At 38.8% G+C, this 26,868-nt stretch overlaps 1 protein-coding gene across 4 annotated transcripts; it reads right to left on the minus strand.

The window, feature by feature from the left end:
- Positions 1-1,074: 1,074 nt before the first annotated feature.
- Positions 1,075-26,868, minus strand: LOC125233331 (sodium-independent sulfate anion transporter-like). Of its 4 annotated transcripts, XR_007177844.1 has the most exons (15): positions 23,760-23,930; positions 15,482-15,622; positions 12,648-12,718; positions 12,100-12,292; positions 10,698-10,802; positions 9,547-9,665; positions 8,812-8,974; positions 8,044-8,208; positions 7,366-7,527; positions 6,535-6,675; positions 4,994-5,139; positions 4,463-4,624; positions 3,168-3,321; positions 1,723-1,833; positions 1,075-1,258 (listed from the first exon to the last, which is right to left on the minus strand). XR_007177844.1 is itself a non-coding variant. In XM_048139303.1 (14 exons), the coding sequence occupies exons 1-14, from the start codon at positions 26,802-26,804 to the stop codon at positions 1,796-1,798; spliced, it is 1,794 nt and encodes a 597-aa protein (XP_047995260.1). In that variant the 5' UTR covers positions 26,805-26,868; the 3' UTR covers positions 1,538-1,795. The 4 variants fall into 4 exon arrangements, 3 of the variants coding, with proteins under 3 accessions (XP_047995260.1, XP_047995259.1, XP_047995261.1); XM_048139303.1 differs by lacking the exons at positions 1,075-1,258; positions 23,760-23,930 and adding an exon at positions 26,771-26,868 and having other exon boundaries at positions 1,538-1,833; XM_048139302.1 differs by lacking the exon at positions 1,075-1,258 and having other exon boundaries at positions 1,538-1,833.

Genomic DNA, 26,868 nt, shown 5'->3' on the forward strand with positions numbered 1-26,868 from the left:
TGTGTGTGTGTGTGTGTGTGTCTGTCTGTGGCATCGTAGCTCCCGAACGGATGAACCGATTTAGATTTAATTTTTTTGTCAGAAAGTTGAGTTAGTCGGGAGTGTTCTTAGCCATGTTTCATGAAAATCGGTCTACTATGTCGCGGTCGGTTTTTTTTTTCTTTTTTTTTGTGGTTAGGTTATTAGCCACTTTTCTAGTGAAGTCAGACTGATAATTTACGTATAGATGGTAAAGCACTTGAAATTATCATTTGCATTTCTATTTGTGCCATTATCTGGGTAAAGGGACCTTATTGTCATATTTATATTTATATATTTATATTTATTGTAGATGGCGCTTACGGCGTTATGAGCGATAAGGTCCCTTTACCCAGATAACGTCACATTTTAGTGCGGATTACTAGTGCCGTAGCCGAATGGCATTTCTCCGACGCGAAACGAAATCGAAACGCCGCGAAAGGTAGTCTGGCTCTGTGGCGCCAATACGCAAGAGCGATAGAGATAGATATCTACGAGCGTTCCGTTTCGTGAGCGTTTGTGCCATTCGGCTACGCACCCTGGAGTGCCGGGTTATCGAGATTGTACTGTATTTGAAAACGTATACAACACAGAAATAAAGGCATGTTAAGTATGACAAATAATTATATGAAATACAAATGCTGCTGCTAATAAATTATCTAGCAACATTTTTTCAATCTAATCAATGTCATTTTAAATCTAGATATTTTACAGCTTGCACCATTGTAAAGGTAAAGTGACTAGCTAATTTTACTAGTATAATACATAAACTTATGTAATACATAAGAAGATATAACGTTGATTTAAACTTACACGATTTTTACACATATTTAAAATTGCGAACGGGACTTAATCGCGAATTATTGTGTCTGCTCCACGGGGACAATGCCGTTCTTTGAACGCCGGTCAGTCATCCTCCTTGCGTTATCCCTGCATTTGCCACGGCTCATGGGAGTCTGGGGTTCGCTTTGACAACGAATCCCAAGATTTGGCGTAGGCACTAGTTTTTATGAAAGCGACTGCCATCTGACCTGCCAACCCGAAGGGTAAATTAGACCTTATTGAAATTAGTCCAGTTTCCTCACGATGTTTTCCTTCGCCGAAAACCGCCTGGCAAATATCAAATGACATTTCGCACATAAATTCCGAAAAACTCATTGGTGCGAGCCGGGGTTCGAATTCGCGACCTCCGGGGGCTCCGGAACGAAAATCCCACGTACTTACCGCTAAAAGTCCCATTATTATTATTTTTTTTAATGTGATAGGAGGCAAACGAGCAGACAGGTCGCCTGATGGTAAGCGATCACCGCCGCCCATGGACACCCGAAACACCAGAGGTGTTGGAGGTGCGTTGCCGGCCTTTAAGATGGGTGTACGCTCTTTTCTTGAAGATTTGAAGGTCGTATCGGTCCGGAAATACCGCAGGCAACAATTCATTCCACAGTTTAGCTGTGCGGGGCAGGAAGTTTCTGGAGAAACGCACAGTTGAGGACTGCCAGCCATCTAAATGATGACGATGGAATTGTTGTCGCGTAGGGCGATGGCGGAAAGAAGCGGTAGGGATTAATCCGAACAATTCCTCGGAGCACTCCCCGTTATACATGCGATAGAAAATGCAGAGCGAGGCCACATCTCTAGCCAATGGGTCTAGCCGATCGGAGATATGCTGGCAGTTGACAATTCGAGTCGCTCGTCGTTGGAATTTGCAATTTTAAATAAGATATAACGTATGTAAGGCTGCAGTTGTAGATTTCTTCTCTACAGGGGTGTTTTACATTCAGTATACTATCGTTGGTCTTCTTTGGATGTCTAAAGCTGGAAAAGGAAAATAATTCGATTTTTATGAACATAATTATTTTATTCAGTTTATGTATGATATTTTTTTAGGACAGAGTAAATAAAATTTGGTTTATGTGGTTTTAAGAATCACCAAAACTCCCATTTTCCATCCACCCCGAAGAAAGTTCTTTGTTTAATCATGAAAAACAAGAGTAACATCCCAATTAGTCTATGCCACAGATCAATACAACAAGATGGCCCTTACAGGGCGACTCGCGGTCACCAAGCATACGACAAATCAGGTTTATAAAAGTTTGAACGCGTGCGACACCGATCAGTAGCGCCCAAGTATACGACCCGCTAACAGTGTCCGTGTCCGCTCGGGAAAAAATCTTAAATAATCAATTTTGGTTGCAAACAATGGTCTCTTACAGCATAAAGTGGTGTGGCAAGTCTTCTAACACTTCTACATGTAAAAAAATGGAACAACATTCCACAGTTAAGTGAAATTAATTATTTTGTTGAATATTGTTTATTGTCCGCGGAGTTCATTTATACTGGTCAATATGGTTGTGCTGAGCGGCGCCGAGGCGCGTCCATCCCTCTTTACCGAGTTAAAAATGTGATATGCTATCCCTTTCACGTAAACGACTAGGCATGGGGCCATGTTAGTTTATGTCTGTTGCGGGAACTTCGTACTGCCGTTCGTACCATGTGCTACCATTTTATGAAATATAAAAGAAAGCAGATTTGTAATAGTGAATAATTATCTAGAATCTGTAGAGTCTGTAGTGGTATTTAGTTCATTGATTAGTTTAGAATATTTAGTTGGTTATTTAACTTAGTAAACGTAAGTAAAAATGCACAGTTTAGTTATTAGTTACTAGAATGATTTTTATTGAGATGCTATCACAATTATCATCCTCCTTGCGTTATCCCGGCATCGGCATTCGCCACGGCTCATGGGAGCCTGGGGTCCGCTTTGGAAACTACTACCAAGATTTGGCGTAGGCACTAGTTTTATGAAAGCGACTGCCATCTGACCTTCCAACCCGAAGGGTAACTAGGCCTTATTATAATTTAATTATAATATTATAATTTGTTGCAAAACAAATTCACCACAGTACTGGTACCGGTACCATTGTCTATAATAGACATGTCCCATTCCCATCCCTACTGCTAATCATAAAGGCGCGCCATTATTTGAAACGACCAATGGCAGCACCGTGCGCGCCCGCCTCACCCCGCAAGGATTGGTGATTTGCGTCTCGAACAATATCGCTTGCATTTGGCTTCTAGTGGGGTGTTCTGTGGTCTATGCAAATACTAGCAAGAAGGGTATTTTGGGTGAAACAGAAAGAGGAACAAACCTAGTATGTGCTGGTCTATGCTGGGTCCAGCCACGAACTTGTCCTGGAAGGCAGGCTGCAGCTCCAGCAGCAGTCTCCGGTGGCGCGCCGAGAAGTTCCAGAACAAGAACCGGTGACCCTGCTCTTCCAGGTCTAAGATGGTTGTGAGGAGACTCTGAAAAAATAAACTTAGATTATTTACTTTTTCACATCCCATGCCAAGGAGTGGAACTTCTTGCCGGCGGCTATATTTCCGAGCTCATATAACCCGGCGACCTTCAAATCAAGAGTGAACAGGCATCTTCTGGGCGAGCTCACTCCATCGTAGGCCACTTCTTTGCCTTTGGCTAGTATGTGGCCAAGAGTAAGCACATTTATAATTGTAAAAAAAACCCCATTCGGAAAGGGTACATTTCTTCCATGTTAGGGAGCAAAGTGGGATTTTTCCATTCAAGGACATGGTAGCAATAGTTATTTGTGCAACAAGAGAGCAAAGTTGATATTGGAGTGATAAATTTAAGCGTAATGCGGGTTTTGAGCGTAATGAGGGAAGGAGCGTATAAGAATAATGTATTAAGGCTGCTTTCAAAAAAAACGTCAAAATAATGTAAAATTGATAGTTTTAGTCGGTGAAATACTACACTTTCCGTTATCCAATAGATTTATTTAATTCAAGTTCCAGTTAGAGCATCTTATTATCTTGATTTTTATAAGACTGGATTTTTGAAAACTAACTCACTAAATTAATTATGAATTTTTCTCTAATGCACGTTTAGAAAAACGCACGTATAGAGCTGAATCAGTCGATCTTATTTGTAAAATTTGGACAATTTTGAATATTAAAACGGGTAAATTTATAATTCGTATATCCTGTACCACAATCATTTCAGACTAGATTTTTATTTAAAGTTTTTGAAAAAGAGTAAACTAGCCTAAGGTGAATTCAATTTTTTTCAGAAATTACCTAAAATTAAGTGACAATTTCTTTGAAAATCTACATCACATCGAAGTAAGTTTTGTACTAAATTAATCTGCAACGTTTATTTAAATTGCTGTTATGCCTTAGTGATTATACATTGCTATTATTGATTTTTGCCAATTTTTTGAAAACGAGCCTTCACCGGTACAATTATTACCACTTTTGGATATTTTCTCATATTTTGTTAGACCAAGTAGAAAAAGTCCTATAATGTGATATATATTTATAAACTACTCGCAAAGCCCTTTAATTTGATACCACACACGGTATGATCGAGCGCTCGGTTGCGATTTCACTATTTTTAACACGAAAGCCCTCTTAATGTATGTAGACTGACCTCAGCGACCCCCAGGTCCACAGTCACCAGCAGCCGGCCGTCTAGCACGACTACGAGCGGCGTCGCGCGCGCGTGCGCCCGCGCCGCGCTAGCGCAGTGCTCCGCGCTCGCGTACCCGAGCGACCCCGTCAGTGTGAGCGAGATGCAAGATTGGTTCCCCACCTGGAATTTGAAGAAAGTTTAGTATTTGGGGATATCTTACACGGTCTCAGGTTAATTTAGTCCTAAACTGTTTCATAATCATCATCATTTCAGCCGTTAATTGCCCACTGCTGAGCATAGGCCTCCCTTCGTGTACGCCACTTATCCCGATCCTAGGCAAATCTTGTCCAGAAGTGCCCCGCAGTTTTTCGAATGTCGTCCACCGAATGTCGTCCCTGCTAAGTATCATTATTTAGTTTAAAAGTGTTCCGCGTGAGAGCACTGCTTGTCCACAGCTTGGAATGCGACCTCGCGTGTTTAGAAGCCTCTCGGGGAAGCTCCGGGGCTTCGACCCTACGCGGAGCTCGGCCTCCGGCCTTCGCAATATACCTTGAAGACAGCCGGGTGCAGGTTGGGTCTCGCGCTGCTCGCTAGCGCGCGCGCCGCGTCTCCGCCCGCGCCGGCCGCGATGCCGTACTCCAACCCGAGCGTGCAGCCCACTATCACTGTCACACCATACACTACAAGCTCCAGCTCTGAAAGATAAATATTTATATATAAAGTAAATGTAATCCCACCGAAAACATTTTGTAAAAAACTAGTCAAGTCTCGATAGAGCAGCTAGTTTATCTCTAAAAAGTAATGAAATCTAGACAAAGTCGTGCCACGTCTAAGGTTTCTTTCTGTACTATTATAGTCAATATTGTGTGACTTGGCCTTTGAAGGGTAGCGGTTCTGGCGAGAAATTTTGCAATGGTGTCATGGAGCACCTGGTTTTGTACCCTTCAACGGCCAAGTGACCAACAATTACTATAATAATAAATGAGTGTTATAAATGCGAAACTTTTCTTTCGCTTAACTTCGAAACTAAATGACCTACAGACTTGAAATTTTGGATTTTAAGTATGTGACCCTACTGGATGGCGAAAATTTCTGCGTTCTGGTCTAATCCAGGTTCTCAAATAGGGGCCTGAAAATGCGGCGAAATGGTTCTAAAACCATTTTTACTGGTAAAGGATATGGTACCGCAGTGTTTGCTTCGCGCTTGACTTGGCGGGGGCACTACCCTGCCCCGCGATTTAAACAACATTCCACATATAAAACCCCCGTGAGACTCAAACACGCATAGCAGTAACTGGTTTACGCGAAACGTCCAGGCAGGCCAGCACAGTCGCGTGATAAATGATATAACTGTCCTTTTTACACTTTTGTTTTTTAGTTTTTTTTTTAGTGCGGTAGGAACTCACCAATACGATAAAGTTTATCCAACTAGTGTGCTACGCCCGCAGGTATAGGTAGGTTAGGTTCGTTAGGTATCTACAAACAGAATAGGAGCCCCGCGCGCTGTATCGCTTTATAGTTAAGATAAAACGGAAAAAACATTGTATTTTGCATTTTAGACCAGTTGATACTAAGTCCTCATTTTCCTCAAACATATTTAAAAAAGAATTACGGGTCACTCAGGTTTAAATTAAGTCTGAATAACGCCGCGCATTCGACGAGTGAAGGCGGGGGCACACCTCAGCCAATGGCGATCAAATATATGAAAGAATACACTGTCTAAGTTCGTGTAGGTGTAGGTGAACGCGTACCATGCTTGTATGAGTGAGATATGACAGGTCGACTGGTCGCGTAGTACAGGCAGTAACTGTGAGGTAGCCGAACGGGTGGGCGGCACCTTCAGCGGGGAGCGGGAGTGGCCATACTGTACGAAAGTAGTCTTTATTATACTGTGGCAGGGTCGTTACTTTACGTTATTTTGACTTAAGTTTTTTTTAAGAGTTTTGATTCCACCTATACTCACTGTTGTTCCCCCATAGAGTCGGTATGATAGCGAGCTCTATAATGGGCGTCATAGCGACGATGATGGCCAGTAGAGCGCGTCAGTTGGTAGAGTCACCGTCAGTAGGACTAGTAGAGCTGATACTTACTGCTGTTCCTCCATAGAGTCGGTATGATAGCGAGCTCTATAATGGACATCATAGCGACTATGATGACGGCCGCTAGCACGGCGCGCGGGATGTAATAGAATGCGTCGGTTAGTAGAGTCACTGATAGAAGGACTAGTAGAGCTGAAAATAAAAAAGGATTACTTTTAATTCCATAATAGTACATTGTGAATTAAGGGCGGAAAGTGAAGGATTACGAACGAAAGGTTTTTCATCACACTCGCGAAATAATAACATTAATAACCAAATTTTAAGCTAATTGTATTGAAATTTCGAACATGCGGCCGCCATCTTGTAATTTTTGACAGGTATTCACTTTACCACCCTACTCCACCCAGGTATTCACTTTACCACCCTAGGGCGGTAAAATAGAATAGAATAGAATAGAATAGAATTCATTTATTCAGCCAATACATCACTACAAACATCAGAAATAGAAATACAAAGACTTAAAACAAAACAGTAGAAGTAGAAATGAGAGAATACACCAGCTGCTGCAGGGAATGATGGGTGTGGTGGTGGAATAACTTGCAGGCGATTAAGGTGCAAGTAAAACTAATGAAGTTTAGGTATAAGGATATAATATCCAAAAATGATACAAAAAGAGATTTAAGTAAGATAAGACGCGTGCGGCGCTATGGCAGCCGCTGGAGCTAAATAGCTCATTACGTATCAGTATGTAGGCATGTAATAACACCGTTTTCGAGCGAGTATGGTGAAAAAACAACGGGTTTTCTCTGTGTGTGGTCCTGACAACAGAACTCATCGACTTGAAAGTACCAGGCGCACAGAACTCAACAAGAGATGTGTTACCTTTGAACATGGAGCCAGCGGGGGTGACCACTCCACAAGCGTGATTCAACGCTGTTCTAGTAAAGGACCCCGTGGCCGGCATGGCTTGGCAGAAGGAAGACACTATGTTACAGGCCCCTACGGCCAACATCTCCTGGGTACCATCTACGGGCTTGCTGCCAGCTGAAAGAAATACATTTTTGATTGTGAAATAGTATTTTATGCAACAGGCGTTTAAAGGAGGTCAAAAGAGACGAGTGGCGTAGGTAATTATTTGAGGCGAAGCCGAAAATGCTTAATAAAGACGCCACGACTATTTTTTGACTCAGTTAAACACCAATCCGTTAAATTTAATCCGTTTTCATAGTTTTATTTCATGAGTAACTATCGCGGTAACCGAAGACAATATTCAGTTAGCTGCCCAATGCGTTGCCATGGTTACAGAGCCAAACAATGCGTTTTCAGTTTTTTCGTTACTGCGCGCATGCGCGGAAAGCTGGCGAACGCTGGCGAAAGCTGGGTTTTTAAGATCTATGCACTACCCTGTAAATGACGAATAAACAGTTCGGGAGTAGAAAAAATATAAAATGAGGTCAAAGAGTTCAAATAGTTTCAACGTGTATTTACAATTTATCTTTAATTACATTTTGAAAATAGCAGTAACTGGCTAAGGCAAAGTACCAGGGCACCATAACTCACCGAAAGCTCTAGCTATAGCGATGCTCTCCAGAATAGCTACTAGCGGCATCACGAACCCCTCGGGCCCGAAGACGACCAGCATGTCTTGGAAGCCGAGCGTTTGGTTACCAACGGTTGTCGAAAACGGCGGCGGACCAAAATGTGGCAGCCCGCCCATGATCGTACCTGAAATAAATATTTATTTATATTTGAGATGTGGAATCCAAGGCTTTTAGGCCGGTTTTTTACCGGTTAAACCGGTTTATTTCAATTTTACTCCCAACTTGCTAAAAAACGCGAACGTTATGAGAACTTTATTTTAACCGAAATAAACCATACGTTCACGCGGCGACTTGTTTTGTTTGCTTAGAACAGTGTTACCTATCATGCTGCAGAATAAACCGGTTTGTTTTGTTCTAAACCGGTTAATCGAACGAAACCATTATGTGCGTTCCCCTAAAAACCGGTTTAATAATAGCGGTTTTTCGAGCGAATTTATTCTATTCTATAAAGTGGCCAGAAAAGCGGCCGCAAAAATGACGAGAGCGTTCCTCGCGCGAGTCGCGCGCAAGATGTGCAGACTCATGTATGCCTGGTCACTATTGTGTCTAGTGTAGACCTACTAATTATATTAAGGTTGTGGCCGTATCATGGTCGTGTGTTTGTATTGTATATCATGCATCACTATCGCACTTACTTATTTGTTAGAAGGCGACAGACGTGCTGGTGACAAATGATAGGCGTCCATTTTAGCCCTGCAGAAAGTAGGCCATAAGTAGGACAGCTTACCAGTAAGTGCAAAAGGTAAAGTCCCCTTCAGAGACAGTAGATACGCCAGTAAAGCCGCCGCGAACACTACGAGAGCGTTTCTCGCGCGCATGATGTGCAGACATATACTGGCTAGGCGCCGCCGCGCGCGCGTCGAGTGCTCGTCTGTTGAGAGCTTTAGGCGCTAGAAGGCAGAAATAGTACGGTTATTTGAGCAATAGTAGCTGCACACGAATGGGCTTACTTGATTTTATTATTATTTTATTGATCAAGTATACACCTACTGTATAGTTATAGTGCATACATACTGTGTGGTACCTACTGGAATCTAAAAACAAGATATTTACGCTTTTTAAACCTGAATTAGCTAATCATCGTTTGTCTTTATCAGTCATGTTGACTCATGTATTTGTGAGAACGGGATAAAAACTTTTAGTTACTAACCAGTTCAGTAACTTTTTTATGAATAAGGCACTGCTCCCACCGCGAGCTAGTAAACTATGAGCTATCGGCTATAAAAACGTCCAAGATATAATCACCCCCGTGTAAATAAAAGAGACACGGCGATGTTTATAGTTACTCGCCAAGCGGTGAGCTATCAATATCGCCGTGTCTCTTCAGTTTATTTGCATGGGAATTCTTATCTTTTGTTCGTTTTTATAGCTGATAGCTTATGAGCTTACTAGCTCGCGGTGGGACCAGTGCACTTTAACGTAACAAAAAATGTTTGTAAGGAATATTAGCAGACACGCTTACTTTCAAAAGCAGTAGTATCACTATACAGGAGACGCCTAGCACGGTGTCCCACAAATGTATCGTCTTTATGTTCTTGAAGAAATTTATCACTGCCTCCAGAAACGTACTGCCCGACGATCCTGCAATGTACATCTATATTTAGGGTTCCGTACCAAAAAGGTACAAAAGGAACCCTTACATAAATAAATAAATATAATAAATATTGGGGACACCTTACACAGATCAACTTAGCCCCAAACTAAGCAAAGCTTGTACTATGGGTGCTAAGCGACGATATACATACTTAAATAGATAAATACATACTTATATACATAGAAAACATCCATGACTGAGGAACAAATATCTGTGCTCATCACACAAATAAATGCCCTTACCGGGATTCGAACCCAGGACCGCGGCTTAGCAGGCAGGGTCACTACCGACTGAGCCAGACAGGTCGTCGACATATACACATTTTAGGGAAATCGTTTTAAAGTAAAGTAAGGTGGGGAAAGATTGAAGGGCTTTTCTTGAGGGTTATTAGATTCTAGTCATCTCCCTTCTTCAGTAGTCCCTTCAATACTGAGGATCGTGACATCATGTCATTCTGTTGAAGACTAGGTCCCTCCATAGGCATCTGTTCTGTTCATAGTCATCATTAGGTCTGAATAGGCTGCTAGACTCTTATTGAGTTTGACACAAAAATGATTGAATGATTGTTTCCTGTAGTATTTGGCATAAGAAACCAATGTTCATAGATTTTTGGGTATTAAAAGTGTATGATGGCTACATATTTTCGATTAAAAATGGATGTTTTGATGGATGAATATTTTTTTTAACTTTGGCCAGCGAAAGCGCTGTCAGACCAATGTAGTGACGTCATAGAACCTAACTTCATGTCGAGTCAATCAGTGGCATAATGAACTTTATGCCTCATACTTTAGTGTCAGAAAATTCTGTGTTCAATTCGATATACGTCATGCACAGACAACCTATAGATTGACTTGGCTAATGTTGTTTTTGCGTGAAAGTATATTTTAAAAATGTTTTTTTGCGGTTTTCAAGTCATAATAAAATATGGTAGTATTCTTTTTTTCAGTTAATTGGATAGTAATTAGTAATATAAGATAGACTTTAAAAAAGGGTCAAGTAGCCTATTAAGGATTTTTTACCTGTCAGCCTGAACAGGGACTTGAGCTGAGCGGCGCCGATCTGCAGCGCCGCCGCCGCTGTAAACCCGCTGATCACCGGCTTCGAAATGAAATCCAACAGGAACCCTGGAAACATACCCTTCATCTTAAATACTTTATTATCATTTTCAACTAAAAACTAGACTTAGGGAGGGTTGTACTAAAGGAGCATTCCATTCCATGGGCTCGATTTTTTCTTCCACGTTTAAAGCGGGCGATATTTATTCTGTACCTACACAAAGTCTGCTCAATGCCTGAGTCCTCTTACACCAGCCAATTTTTAGAAAATTCACGTTTGTACGGGACAACGGTAGACTATTTCATGAAATGAGCTTCCTAACAGTACAAAAGCGTGCAAAAAAATATGGGAAGTTCCACAGACCTATGCTGCGTGACGCATCTCATATGTTGATGTGTGTGTTAACTGTCGATGTTACTGGCCCTTACCCTTAGGGTCGGTTGCACCAAACCGTCTGTCACCGTTAAAGCGTTCGTTAAATTTTACTGTATGGGAAGTTCCATAGACGTCTGCTGCGTGACGATGTTGTGTCTGTCAAATGTGGCTTATGTGGCTAAATGCATCTGGCCCTTAATCTCGATAATGCTTTATCATGTCATGCAATTTACTAACCAACGTGGTGTTAATAACCACGTTCAACTACTCGTAATACATCTGTAGATAACTCTGATAAGTGATAACAATGAAAAAGCATTATTTCATTTTGTCTATAATATAAGTAAGAATGAAGAATTGAGGTTATCAGTTATTTCATAGACCCTATTGTAGTTGTATAGTAAAAGGTTTGTTTATCAAAAGCATAACTTCAAAATAAGGACACAAAAATACTCGACCCATCGAGCAGAGCGGCCTACGCCCTTACAACCACTTAATATGGCATACAACCCTGGGATAGCTTTGGTAATATTTCCGGAGCCATTTAGACCTATTACTCACCTAACTGCAGCGCTCCTAGTAGCATGATAACACATCCGGACAGAAACGAAGCCAGATACGCGAAGGCCTCTGCTTTGGCGACATATTTAGCCAGCAACGCCGCTAATATGGCTGTCGGGACGTTGGTCACATTTTAACAGGTACCGAAACCGAATATGGCGTAGAAACTTGGGGAAGCTTTGGCAACATTTCCGGAGACATTTAGACCTAAACTCACCTAACTGCGGCGCTCCTAGTAGCATAATAACACATCCGGACAGGAACGAAGCCAGATACGCGAAGGCCTCGGCTTTGGCGACATATTTGGCAAGCAGAGCCGCCAAAATGGCCGTTCGGCCGACGGTCACATCCTTACTGCTACCGAATATGGTGTAGAAACTTGGGGCAGATTTGGTAACATTTTTGAAGACACTTAAAAAGGTTACTTACCTAATTGCAGCGCTCCTAGTAGCATAATAACACATCCAGACAGGAACGCAGCCAGATACGCGAAGGCCTCGGCTTTGGCGACATATTTGGCAAGCAGAGCCGCCAAAATGGCCGTTGGGCCGACGGTCACGTCCTTACAGCTGCCGAATATGGCGTATACAAAGCCAGGGAAGATGCTGGAGTATAGGCCCACCTGGAATTCAATTTAGTTTTATTGGTCAGGATAGTAAATAAATAAATAATAAATAAATTAATTAAATAAATATTATAGTGTTGAAAGTTGTAATAGTGAATTTTATTGGCTTATACTAATGTTACCGACAATAACATCGCATAAAAGTAAGGCCGCAAAAATATCTGACAGTCTTATTTCTAGAGCCTTATGGGCGTGTCACATATTTATGCAGGCTTCTTTTTGTACAATTTTAATGCTGGTGACTGTATTATTATGAACACCTGATAATAAATAGTGCTTTCGACTTTACTAGACTCTACTCGGGACATGTTAGTGAAGGTCTCATCTTTACCAAAATGGAGTCATTTCACACCTGAGGCGGCAGTCCTGCTATTATGGCGTACGCGATTCCTTGAGGAATGGAGGTTAAGCCCACTGTCAAACCTGGAAAAAAAAATTTGATTGCAAGTTTTGCTGGATATGTCACGATCGCAATAGTCACATTCCTAAAATGCCAGTCAGATCGGAGTGTCCATACTAACCGCTTCTTGCGATCACACCTGATGGTACGTGATGATGCGGTCTACGATGGAGCACGCTTATCTGTGAGATACCCTATTTGAATTGAGCACATTATCTCCAATATATTAGAAAATCGGGCTACATTCGCTTCATTTGGTATAGGTATAACATTAATTATTACAAACACATGTGTATCGTATCTGTATCATAAAACAGGTTCGTGTACCTATGTATTTTACATAACCAGTTGGTATGCATCACCCAATTATTGTGTCCTGCGAACCATCAACTAAATACACTATAAAAGGAAATATCTACATTTCTTTCGTCTGAGACAATGATCCTTAAAGAAAAAAGCGTTAAGGTTGTATTGGCATATATGTGGTCACACAGTGTATGTATGTCTTGTTGATTTATCGACGAAGGAGGTATGTTGGCACTGGACACCGATATGAAGAAATAAGTTCAAGTTACAGCCACTTCTTACACTGCAGAACTAGCACATACCGACATACAATAGGCTACTAGACTCATATCGAATTTGGCACAAAAAATGATTGTCTTCTGTAGTAGGTACATAATATACATACATACAATCACGCCTGTTTCCCATATAGGGGTAGACAGAGCACATGAAACTGCAAAAGTTACAGTGCCACTCTTGGCAAATAAGGGGTTGAAAGAAAACGAAACTGTGACATTGCAGTGACAGGTTGCCAGCCTCTCGCCTACGCCACAATTTACCCCATATCCCACAGTCGCCTTCTACGACACCCACGATAAGAAAGGGGGTGGTGAAATTCTTAACCCGTCACCACACGGATATATTTGACATAAAAAAAACAATATTTAAAGATGTTGGGTATTAAAAGTGTATGATGACTACGTATTTTCGATTATAAATGTGTGTATTTTGTTTTTTGGCCACCGAAAACGCTATCAGCGATGTAGTGACGTCATCGAATTCGAACCTTACTGCATGTCAAAACAATCACTGACATATTGAACTTTATGCCACTAAAGAAGCTCAGTGGTGGCGAAACCGGGAATCGAACCCTAGTTTCCAGCTATCGCGGCTTTCTGAAAAAAGTACAGGGCGAAATAAAAAGAACCGTTCAAATTTTACATAGTAACTTAACTATGTATAAAACAGACAATCTTTTTTTGCGATTTCGGCATTGGTCCCATAGTAAATGTTGTTCATTATGACCTCAAAAGTCACTATGCAAAGTTTGAACGGTGCTTTTCATTTCACCTTGTAATTAATGTTGACTTAACACTTTCGCTACCAAGAACCCGACTGTCGGGCACACCGCTCGTAGAAGCGTAGCCGATTACATGGATTTCCCCGTATGTAGCGAAAATGTCGTAGCGCCGCGTAGAGCCCGGTTTCGAAAGTGTTAAATGATGTACAAAAGTACTACTATCTAAATACTATAAAGTGAATGTAAGCAGTGTCAGATTATGTGGAATCAGATTTATTTGCAAGATGATCCGTGATAAGCGTAATCAACTATCAGATTGTTTGTTTAGTCTGTAGTACAACAATATTAACAATGGATGGATTCTGATGACAGTGATGACTCGGGGACGAGGTCATCTCGTGAACAGGGGCGTATTCGACTCTTCAGTACCGGGCAAATCAACTTTTTCACCGACAGTTGTTAAGCCAGGTTTAGACGGGCAAGTTCTTGCTGCAAGTTTTGAAACAAAAGTATATTCAAGAAAGAGATGCAGCTATTTCCCACTCACTCTTACTTATCGTTGCGTCTCAAAATCTGTACCAAGAAATCGAACTTCTAATGAACAAAGCTTGTTGTCATGTTTATTGGGTTTATCAGTGAGTATTATTATTATTATTCAGAGCCTACTGTGTCCCACTGCCGGGCAAAGGCCTCCCCCCTCTTTTTCCAATCTTCTCTGTCTAGTGCTACTTCTGGCCAGCCAATCAAAAATGAGTCCAGGTTATCCCGCCATCGCCATGAATCATTTTATAACAAAAGTGGCAAAATCAAAATATTTGCAAATCAAAACATGGCCTGAATCATTTTATAACAAAAGTGAAATAATAAAATATTTGCAAATCAAAACATGCCCTGAATCATTTTATAACAAAAGTGCCAAAATCAAAATCTTTTCAAATCAAAACATGCCCTGAATCATTTTATAACAAAGTCGGGAGTGTTGTACTGAGCCCTGTTTCATGAAAATCGGTCCATTAAGTCGGGAGTTTATTCAAAATATAAATTTTATGGCCAATCCTCCATGTATGGCCGCCGCTCACCGCTGTCGCGCTTAGACCAATGTCGTGACTGGGCCGCATGACTCTAACCCGCATAGCTTCGTCGCGACCCTGGAACATGTCTTGACAACCCTCCTTGCATCATTCTCCTCAATACGGAGGGTAGTAACCTACGTGGACCACATTGCGGATGACAGACGTCTTAGGCGTCCTGGACCTTGATGGACGAGAGAGTTACCAGCTATGAACTCCCGAAACACCTATTATTATTCCATTAGACAGCCATGTTGCAACGCTTCAGCATGGCCTAAGAGTTCTCCTCTTTACATCGTTATTTTCAATGCTGAGGGTCGTGAGTATAGTGACCTTTGTGGACCTCATTCCAGATATTACATTTCCAGACCTTCCAACTTCCAATGCATCATGGAACTGATAATACTAACCAGCTATAAAGTCCCGGAACAGATACTCCAGTTTGTAGTTCGGCAGCCATGTTGTGATGGGGACCCGCCGCTTCCAAGACTCCAAACCGCATAGCTTCGTCGCGGCGCGACGGACGCGACTCGGCTCGGCCGGTGCATGCCCTGTGGATGAACAATTGAACATAAATAAATAACTGAGGCTCTAGTGTAAAAGGGTACAAGTCTCGCAGCGCAGGTGAAAAATGGTGTATGTCCCTTAAATGATTTGTGCCGTTTTTCACCTGCGCTCCACGAGACTTATACCCTTTTTCACTAGAGCCACTTTAATAAGTAATTGAGCCTATAGGTAGGTCACAAGTCCCACCTCGGACTTGTGACCTTTTTCACCGAGTCAATTTGAGTTATACCCTTTTTCACTAGGCCCACAGATACATATACGTCCCAATGCGGATTTGGGACTTCACATACACCTTTAAAATCTTTTGCAGGTGTATGCAAGTTTTCTCACGATGTGTTCCTTAACGAAGAGTTAGTGGTAAATATTAAATGTTAGGTAATATATTTCGCACGTAAGTTCCGAAAAACTCATTGGTACGAGCCAGGCTTTGAACCCGCGAAACCCGCGGATTGGAAGTCACGACACTCTTATACCGCTAGACCACCAGTGGTTCTGTTGTTTGTGTACCTCATGTCACTTTAAATAAAATAAAATAAAAAATATTTACGATCTACCATTAGCTCTTAAACAAAACGCTGTAAAAACAATGGAATAGCTATCGTGGACTGCGGCAACACGTTACGTGTAAACTCATAGAGATCGAATCGTAAAGTAAAAGAGAAACGGCCAATAAACATATTCATTGAGTTAAGGATGAACGACGCTTACTTTGCTTTTGTGTAAAATAATTAGTACACAGACAATTGTACTTTAAAACATAATTTTCATTTGTACATCAAACTTTTTTTTATGGTAACTGCTAAGGGAATTTAGAGGCATCTTATCCTCTCCATTTGTATTGATGCCGGGATGTTGTACTATCAGCTGCAAAAGTGCATAGCGAATTTATCAATATACTCATTCATAATTTCTCCATGCACTTTTGCAGCTGATAGTACATCAAACTCCAACTCCAATGAGTAAAATAAAACTATGGAAACGGATTAAATCGCGTATAATGAATTTCTAATTCATGTTGACAAAGTGGGACGTTTGTCCAAAACTGGCCACATAAATATTATTTTCTCATGTTTTCACATACATACATACAATCACGCCTGTATCCCATGAATGGGTAGGCAGAGCACATGAAACTACTCAAGTTTCCGTACCACTTTTGGCAAATAAGGAGTTGAAAGAAAACGAAACTGTGACAATTGTGAGATTGCAGTGACAGGTTGCCACTGTTGCCAGTCTCTCGGGGTCTCATCGTTTTGTAGTTAAAATAATACATTATCTCATGATTATGTCCAAAAAAAGAGTCTAGAGAGTCTCTACTGCAACTATACACCTCAAATTTGTAACTTGTCAATTATGTACCATAAAAATTACGATAATTATTAGGCCTAATTGAAAAAATATTAATAGAAATCTTCAAAAACTAGTCTCTGTTACGCCCGATGGTAGACTGACAGAGAATGCCAGTAGCATTAAGTCCATCATTTGTACATTTTTGTTTATTTGTGAAATAAAGTTTAAATAAATAAATAAAACTATTATAACGTGCATCCATAAAACCCCAACATTATTATAGTTAATCATGACCCAATTAAAATGTTAAAAATCTAGAAATTACTTTGCTAATCCAACCCATTAAAATATTTAAAACAAGTTTCACTCAAGTACGAGTAGGTATTCTTTTTCTTTATCAACCTAAAATTATCATTGACATTTATGTAAAAACGCTTACCATTTCCAATAACCCCGCTCATAACTATCAAATTAAATATCAATTTACAAACACATGACACTCCACATGGTTCACATTAAACGACTAAATATAACCTTTATTTCATTATATTAAGGTTTACGAGGAGTGAATTATGTTATGACGGCACTGAGTGGCGCGTGCGCTTAGTTTGGGAGCCGGTCGCGTTGTGAGTGTTATCTAACAGGTGTTTAATGTGCTTGATTATTGATGATGATGATGATGATAAATTTGGAGAGGCTAATGAATGAGCATAATAAGTTGTTTTGCCAAACGTTTATTTGGGAAATGATAATTTGGGAATAATAGTTTGGGATGTGAAACTTTGGGAAACGTTTTTTGGCGAATCGTCAGTAAACCGGCAAAACAACTTATCGCAAATTGACATTTAGCAAAACTTTTTTTGGCAAGTATTTGTTTCCCAAAATATTTACTTGGTCAAATTTCATTTTACCAAATATTATTTAGTCAAAGGTATTGTTAAGCAAAATTTCCATTTCCCAATATATTGTAATTAAATGGCGCACTAGAAATTTGTTTGTTGATTTTATACTTTGTGTCCAAGATTTGTGTGAAATAATGTGTAGGTCGTACTTTTTTTCCTCTTATCCCTTAACCTTATGTTTTCAAGACAATTATGTTCTATTAATTTTTAATTACTTTAAAAAGCCATTTCCGGTTTGCTCACTGTCAACCTAACACGCTCCTCCTCGCTTCGCTCGTCGTCGCACCTAAACTGACCCTGTCACACGCGCGTTTTCTGTTACAATACTAATAAAATTATAACAATACATTTATGCCTTGTAATATTTATTGTCAAACGTGGTTTTGCATGGTGTAATTTGTAGAAACATTTTTTGACAAAAAAATAGTTGACAAAATAATTTTGTCCAGTAATATTAATTTGACAAAAATAAAGTTGAGCAAACTTTTCGTGTCCAACTGAAGCCTTGGGAATAAAACTGAAATTATCATTTGACAATTTTAAGTTAAATTTGGCAAAAAAAAATCTTCGGTAAATTAAATTAATCCCGTAGAAATGAAAATTCAAATGCCTAAATATTTTCGAAATTTGTGATGTGAAATTTTTACCAAACATGTTTTTTGGATATAAGTTTTGCCATTAAAAACGTTTGCGAAATAAAGTTTTGTCTAAATAAAATTTGACTAAGTAAAAGTGTGCCAAATGATATTTTGACCAAACAAAATCATTGCGAAACATACCTTTGCCAAACAATACTTTGGGAAATGAAACTATTGCTATATGATTATTGGGAAATGAAATTTGACGAAACGTTTTTTGGCGAAACGGCAGGACACCTGAAAAGGTATTGCCATTTCGGTGACGGAACCTTAGACTGCGGTACGTTATGAGAGCAGAGTTTGTGTAAAGTACAGCGGGGCAATTACCCATTTTCAACTGATCGATTTTTTTCTAAGTTTTACACTGTTAACTTCAGCTCTATATAAAACGCGTGTCATATTATGACACTGTCTTTAATAATGCAAATAATGTAAAACATGGAAAAAGATCGAGTACAGAGTACCTAAGTAGTTCAAAATAACCCCTAATCGTAATTGCCCTTCTGTACCTTAAAGTCTTAGCGCTTTTCTGGATTACAATACAACTGCCAAATATGTTACTTTACGCTCAGTGAGAGAGAGAAGATATTTTTGATATAGTTTTCAATGAAATTTCGTCATTCCAAATACCAAGCGCCATTCGGCTGTATCGGTTGTTTTATTATACCTACACACAGCTGATAACTATAACATTATGTGGCCTTGATCAAAAACTTGGTACAGATTTACAAATAATCTTAAGTACGAGTAAGACGACGCATGAATTATGATTTAACCGCGTAAATCTGGAGATCAGAGTTCGATACTTGGCACGGTCAGCGGTAGACTTAGTAGCTATGTCTATAATACCTATATGATAGATCATGTCATGCACTCATCAGCGGCTAGACTGTCAATCTTAACTTCATAAGTGCCTGAGATGTTAGCATACTACACGCAAGCCAGGAAGCAGTTACCATAGGCCTAAATTAAGGTTGGAGGTTCTTTTAATTCTAGGGTAGGTAACTGCCTACCAATTTCAATTTTAGGCCACTCTAGAACCCTGTCTTATTGACTCTGTGCTGTATTTGTCATTATAAGTCACTTCAAAGTTAACTGTGAAAAGGTTCTACAGAGGCCTAGGATTCAAAATCGTTGAATGTACCTCGAAATGGAAAAATAGAACCCTTGTGATGTCAAGATGCGAAAAACGAGTATTACGTTGAACTGTTATCACCAGAGATCGGATTTTTGTGCGACATCTCATACTAAAAGTCATTAAAATGACGTAAGTCACTAAGAATGTCGCAAATCCGTCCGATCTCTGGTTATCACACACACAGTTTGTTCACGCACAGTCATATTAACTCTGGATAAAACTTAATATAATCTGAGTTATTAAGGCCTAAAGGATTAAACCTAAACTAATGTTAACATTAACTAATTAGTTTATTACTGTTGAAACTATTATCAAAGAGAACGGAGTATAATAATAGAGGTGTATTGTCAAAGTTAATTTTGAAGTCACGGACTTACGGTTTATTTCCTGCCATCTGTCGACACAGGATTGAAACTTTTAGAACCTTAGTGACATATCACCATTATTTCATTGTTAAATAAAATATTAATCAGAGTAAAAGTATAGCGATATCTAAACTATCCTCAATAACAATATATTTTTGATTTAGATACCTTTTTTCCTTACACTCCATTTAACTTATACGGAGTTACGCATATAATTATATCTTTGCTTATGGCTTGGCTATAACATCTTTGAAAACCTACTTTTTTTTTTATTATTATAAATGGGCTTACTCTTGACCACAGACTAGCCAAAGGCAAAGACGTGGCCTACGATGGAGTGAGCTCGCCCAGAAGATGCCTGTTCACTTTTGATTTGAAGGTTGCCGGATTATATGAGCTCGGAAATATAGCCGGGTTATATGTTACTAATCTATTTTATCACAATAAGTACTGAGTTTTAGAGCTATATTAAACTTACAATAAAACATAAGTTACAAGCAAATATCTTATATTTCTACATCATCATCATAATATAAAATTAGGTAAATAACAGCATACCTACGCTGAATCTTTAAGGATATTTTAACGTTTGGCGAACTGGTAGTTTATAATAAACAGCATAAAAAAAACAGTCTCGATTCAGCTGAACCTAGGGCCGAAAACAAACGTTCGGCCGGACAATAACAATAATGCTTGCGGGACTTGGATTCCTAAAACTGGGGATTTCTACTTAGGTTAAGTATAGTACTTATTCTAAAACTGACTTGTGCGCGCGTAGCACAATAGTTCGATAAACTTTATAGCATGGTGCGTCCCTATCTCACTTACAAATAGTGCGAAAACGACGGCCTGGCACTATATCGTTTATCACGCGACCATGCTTGCCTGCCTGCAATAATTATTTATAATGTTACACCCACCCACCCACCCACGACTACGATACGATAGGTGTAGGTAGAGGTACAGGCAGACCAAAAAGGAGATGGTGCGACGACCTGGAAAAATTTTATCCCAACTGGTGGGGAAATGCGAGTGATAGAGTCGAGTGGAGGAAGAGAGGGGAGGCCTTTGCCCAGCAGTGGGACACTAACGCAGGCTAGAAAAAAAAATGTTACACGACAAATCCGTAAAAAAATTTAGTCTTCCTAAAGTATTTAACATATATAACATTGCAGTACCTAAGTATTAACAAGAATAACAAGTTGCTATTTAATGTGAGTTAACTGAAATGATGCAAAATGCAACTGCATGGAACTCCAATTCCAATGCTGCTCAAGTTACGATAACTCCTACACAAATATTATAGCAATGTATTATTATGGCCTCTTTCGCTCTATGACCAAGCTTACTTCAGGCACTTATTATTTGTGTACTTAATAGGTACCTGCATGTAATTGTAACAACCTTAATGAAAAAAAACATTTATTTCAGAAACAGGTCAATACTCATAATTATATTAAAAAAAAGCTACTTCGTTTAGATTTAATCTGATATCCCCAGTAATTATAATTAAGTAATGCATTAAAGTAAAAATAAGTTCAAGGATAAATTTTATCAATTATTTTTATTATCATTTTTCACACTGACGAAATGAAACAGGCAAAAGCTAGAAAAAAAATATCAACTTCATAAACTACTACTTTATTTCGCCTTATTTAAAAACATCCTAATAAGTTTACCAACAATGTGGGTAGTTACAATAATTATGTTCAATTTGGGGGTGCCTTGCAAAATGATTCTACCTCTATAACTGTGATCTAGTCATATTTCACATTTACAGTATAATTTTAAAAGTGGATACAAATTTAAAAGTACTGAAAGAAAGTGATCAAATAAATTGTGTTTTGAATTTAAAGTTGGTGATGTGAACATTCAACAAACATCTTTAAAGTAATGAACAGTAAGTTGTAAGACATTCTAAATACTACATATTGTTATTGGGCCATGACTTGGCATATTATTCCTATTGATGTACACAGTTACTGAGTATACCGACGTAGTGTAAAAAAAAACCTTTATTTTATATTTTTTCTGATTTCGAAAAAGGTGATACTGCAGAAAGATAAAAAAAAAAATAAAAAAAAAAATAGTTTATTTGCCAAAAAGTGTTACAAAAGATTTTACCTTTGACCACCACACTAGGCTAGGCCTGTCTCGTGGAGTCAGTCCAAACATTACCATTTACATATTACATTTACTTTTAGATGCTTTAGAGGACCACTTTTCAAATGTTTCACCAGAAGTACTGCCGCAAGAGCATTGATTGGTTTGGAACTTGTAAGAAAAATATTTTATTGATCCACCAATAATAAATAAAATATCTGGGCGACCGAGCTTCGCTCGGTTCTATTTTAATATATCACGTCTTTAGATAAAAAAAAAATCTTATAAATACAAAAACAAAAAAAAAGACAAAAAACAAAAATTTAATTTCTGACCGGGATTCGAAACCCTGACACCTACGATCTATCTGCGTACATTAGACCGACCTCGTGCGACTGAGCTAAGCGGAATCGATGCGCGCGCGGCGAAATTAAGGACCATATTTTACGTTTACAAATGCGAAAGAAAAACTCATGAAAACTCGAAAATTCGCGTTTTCCGGGATCTAAGGCTACGCTAGATCGATTTTTCACCCCGAAAACCCCCACAAAACAAATTTCAGCGAAATCGTTAGAGCGGTTTCCGAGATCGTCTGTATATATAAATAAATAAATAAATAAATAAATAAATAAATAAATAAATATACAAGAATTGCTCGTTTAATAGTATAAGATACATATTATAGGACATTCTTACTCATACACAGATTGACTGAGTATGGTGGGACTGGGATGGAACTTTACTTCTTATCTTGTCGACTGAAACACCGGGTAACAATGCTTCAAATTAAACATTGTCTTGGTGTATGCAGAATTATGGCAATCCTACTTGTACTGCGCAACAGAAAATTATCAGAACTTGCTCTCCTGCCAACCAATGTAATCAGCGAATGACACAATACACTCATACCAGACGGTATAGTAGAATCAAGGTTTCATCCTAGCTCCACTTGCCCTGCATGCTGTCAGGTAGAGAATTTCCCTGCCCCCTTTCTTCCCGTGGGTGTCATAGAAGTTGACTGTGACCTAGCAACCTGTCACTGCAATATCATAATTTTCCTGACTACTAAGCTGCGTTCCCGTGTTCGAATCCCAGTAAGATACTGAGTCATGGATGTTTTCTATGTATATAAGTACGTATTTATATATATAAGTAGGTATATCGTCGCCTAGCACCCATAGTACAAGCTTTAGTTTGGGGCTAAGTTGATCTGTATTTAAGGGTGTCATCCAATATTTTATATTTATTTACTTCCAACCCCTTAATTGGTCAATGTGGAATTGAAATTTGAACAATTTTATGTCCCCTGAATAGAAATGAGATAAGAATCAATTACTAATTGTTACTTTAGTGACATTTATCCCTGAAATATTTAGTATACCTAGTTATATATTTAATTACCAACGTTACAATAAAACTGAGGGGCGTCAATGTCTAATACGACCGGTTCACAAATTGCCTGAGTTTCTACAGTTACGAAAATCAAGTAGAAACTGAATATATAAACGTACAGACAGGTTCCTCAAGGCCGGTAGAAATAGCAAGAATTCACTACGAAATACTGCAAAAATTTCTATATACAAACACAGAAGTGTACACCACAATACATAGTACCTATAACATTCACAATCGCATATTTTTATCGTAAGCTAACTCAATTAGAGATAGGATAAAAGTTCACATACCAAGTAGCGGTCTTCTAGGGTCATCCGCGTCCATGATATTACATCACTACACTACTTTATGTAATACTTATTACATGCATTTGATGCACCACTAGTTTTATCTAACTGGAGTAACTAATATAAATAATTATATACTTGTAGTACATAACGAGTAAAGTTATTGTTTACAATATGCTGCGATCATTCAAGTGACGGCGCCATGACAATGACAGTGACAATGACAGTGACAATGACAGTGACGTTGATAAGCGTTTACAAAGACTGATAGTAATATTAGTAATACATACACGGAACAGTTTACTAATCTATTTTTTTTTTTAATAAACAAGAATTATAAGGGTTTCGTAAAAAAATACTCATTTTCTTAACATTTAATTATTTTATACTCGTGCCTGTATTCAACGGATAGATAATCCTGCACCAACATATATGTCTGTTTAACCCAATGGTTGACTGGTAGAGAATGCCTTTTGGCATTAAGTCCGCCATTTGTACATGTTTCTTTAATTGTGCAATAAAGTTTAAATAAACAAATACATTAAGTAAATAATTTGAGTTAACGTTAAACAGATGCCACAGCTCAAAACGTATACTAATTGGATTTCAACTGTTATATCCTTCCCATACAACCATTTCAGTCGCAAAATCTTCAAATCAGTAACTAACTGTCAAATGTGACATAACGCGTGGTAACGTCGTGCAAACAATGCGACCGTATTGATACAATAACAAAATGTAGTCGTCGTGTGCACTCGTTACGGTAACAAAATGTGTACGAATTTGTGGCTGTCAATGTCACTGTCAGAATGACTTTTAACGACACTTTATTAGTCGACGTTTGCACACATAACGGTAACAACATGTGGACGAATTTGTGGCTGTCATTGTCACTGTCAGAACGGTTTCTGACAGTGACATTGACAGAATTTGTACACACATGTGTAGGTCTGATTACCGAACTCCTCCTAAACCACTGTATCCGCAAATGACAATCTGAAATACGAAGGTTTCTCAAACTGTCTTGTGAAGTTGTGGACTGCTTACTTTGAATCATTTAAATATGAGCGAATTAAATAATAATAAACGACGACGACCATTTAAGCACTCTTCGACATTTTATAGAAATGTGGGAAAGTTAAGAAAAGTGCAGAATGATAATACAAATAGATAAGCACTTTATAGTTACTTAATGTATTAAATATATAATTTTTAATTCTTATTGATAAAAATGAAGTGTAGTGTTGCTTTACTTTACACAATAAAAGTAGGAATCAAATGAAATAGAGTATTTACTGTGATATTAATAGAATTTCTGTTGCGCAATGATAGTTTTTTTCAGTACAGATGCTGCTTTTTTTAACGCAGTAGTGCGAGCAAATCAAGCAATGATTCTTTTCTTGTCTGGTCGAAACTCTTAGCTTAGATTTAGGTACTGAAAATCGTCGTACGATACACGTGCGAAAAGGATATTCACAACTCGTGTCGATTTAAAACACTCCCTTCGTTCGTGTATTAATATATCGCTACTCGTATCGATTTTCCTCTTTTCCGCACTCGTATCTACAAGTATTTTGTTTGGGTTACAAAAAAAAACACATTATTTACTCTACTACGTTTTATTTACGTCTCTTTAGCATTACAAATTTGTAGACACTTATCTATACAAAAATCTTGACAAAAGAAGTACAGATCGCTGAAATTAATGTTGATAGTAATATTAATGACGACTACTTCAACAAGTGTCAATTGTGAAATGCCGCAAAAGACTAGTTGCTCTATAGAAGACCATAATAATATGATCCCCGATCCTTTACAACCCAGCGGCTCGGTACGCACGTTACAATTTTTTTTAATCTTCTTTAGTGAGGGCAACTGAGTACGACGGCATATTTAATTGTTTATAAAGTTTGAGGATACCTGAAAAAAATGAATACAAGAAGCCATTCTGCTTTCGGTCACGCGTGTACGCTGCGACCATTTTGCGACCGTTTGTTGACCGTTTGGTGACCGTTTGGCGACTGTTTTTTACATGGAATATTACCGTCTTAATCCATATTTTAACAACTTTATTGGTTTTCTTATTTTTATTATTTCAGTATAGTATATGCACCGGAGCACTAAAACTTCACCAATCAATATACATAACACGCAAACACCGAGTAGTCAATAATATTATTACTGGTTAAACTGAGGTAAATTGATGGCGCGTTGATAAATTTAGACTTATTTAATGAAATCACTCGAGCAATTTAATTGGCCATGGTAATTAGCCCACATTATATTACAAATGCAAACAATATTTATCTTTAACAAATTCTTACGCCATTACATTTTAATGTCAAATGATTTTATTTCTTTTTTACTTTGACGTCTCTGACAGTCGCCATTCGAAAAGAATGAAATGAACGAATGATTTTGGGAAAGTAGTCGCCAAACGGTAACAATGTGTGCACGCGTAGTGCACACTTCTGTCACTTCTGTGACCATTTGTGCCTGTTACCAATCGTCCCCATTTGGGTCGCCGCGACTAAACGTCGACCGTACTGCGACTAATCATTGAGACCCGAAGACCTGTGTGTACACAAAATAGGAGGATTTGCGTAGGAACGGCGACCGATTATGGTTATATGGGTTTTCTTACATGTAACATACAATAAAAATAATAGAGCAGAAACAGATGAAGAGAAATCCATATCTTTGTCTTGTATAGAGTCTATTAGGAAAGAGAAGAGTCCTGTCGTGAAATGTATGGGGCCCAATACATTCCACGACTCTTCTCTTTCCGAACAGACTCTACTTATTTATTAACACAGTAGAAACTGAATATATAAACGTACAGACAGGTTCCTCAAGGCCGGTAGAAATAGCAAGAATTCACTACGAAATACTGCAAAAATGTCCATATACAAACGCAGAAGTGTACACCACAATACATAGTACATATAACATTCGCAATCGCATATTTTTATCGTAAACTAACTCAATTAGAGATAGGATAAAAGTTCACATACCATGTAGCGGTCTTCTAGGGTCATCCGCGTCCATGATATTACATCACTACACTACTTTATGTAATACTTATTACGTGCATTTGATGCACCACTAGTTT

The sequence above is a fragment of the Leguminivora glycinivorella genome, chromosome 14, assembly GCF_023078275.1.
Source record: "Leguminivora glycinivorella isolate SPB_JAAS2020 chromosome 14, LegGlyc_1.1, whole genome shotgun sequence".
NCBI classification, from domain to species: domain Eukaryota; kingdom Metazoa; phylum Arthropoda; class Insecta; order Lepidoptera; family Tortricidae; genus Leguminivora; species Leguminivora glycinivorella.

Bases quoted from the DNA above. Each gene is read 5' to 3' on its own strand.
- LOC125233331 (XM_048139303.1), bottom strand. From the start codon at position 26,804: ATGGACGCGGATGACCCTAGAAGACCGCTACATG. The intron at 10,803-12,099 runs GTAAGTAACCTT...GTATGTTTCCAG, and splicing joins ACTAGGAGCGCTGCAATTAG to GGTTCCTGTTGGATTTCATT. The intron at 4,625-4,993 runs GTATATTGCGAA...TTCAAATTCCAG, and splicing joins TGCACCCGGCTGTCTTCAAG to GTGGGGAACCAATCTTGCAT.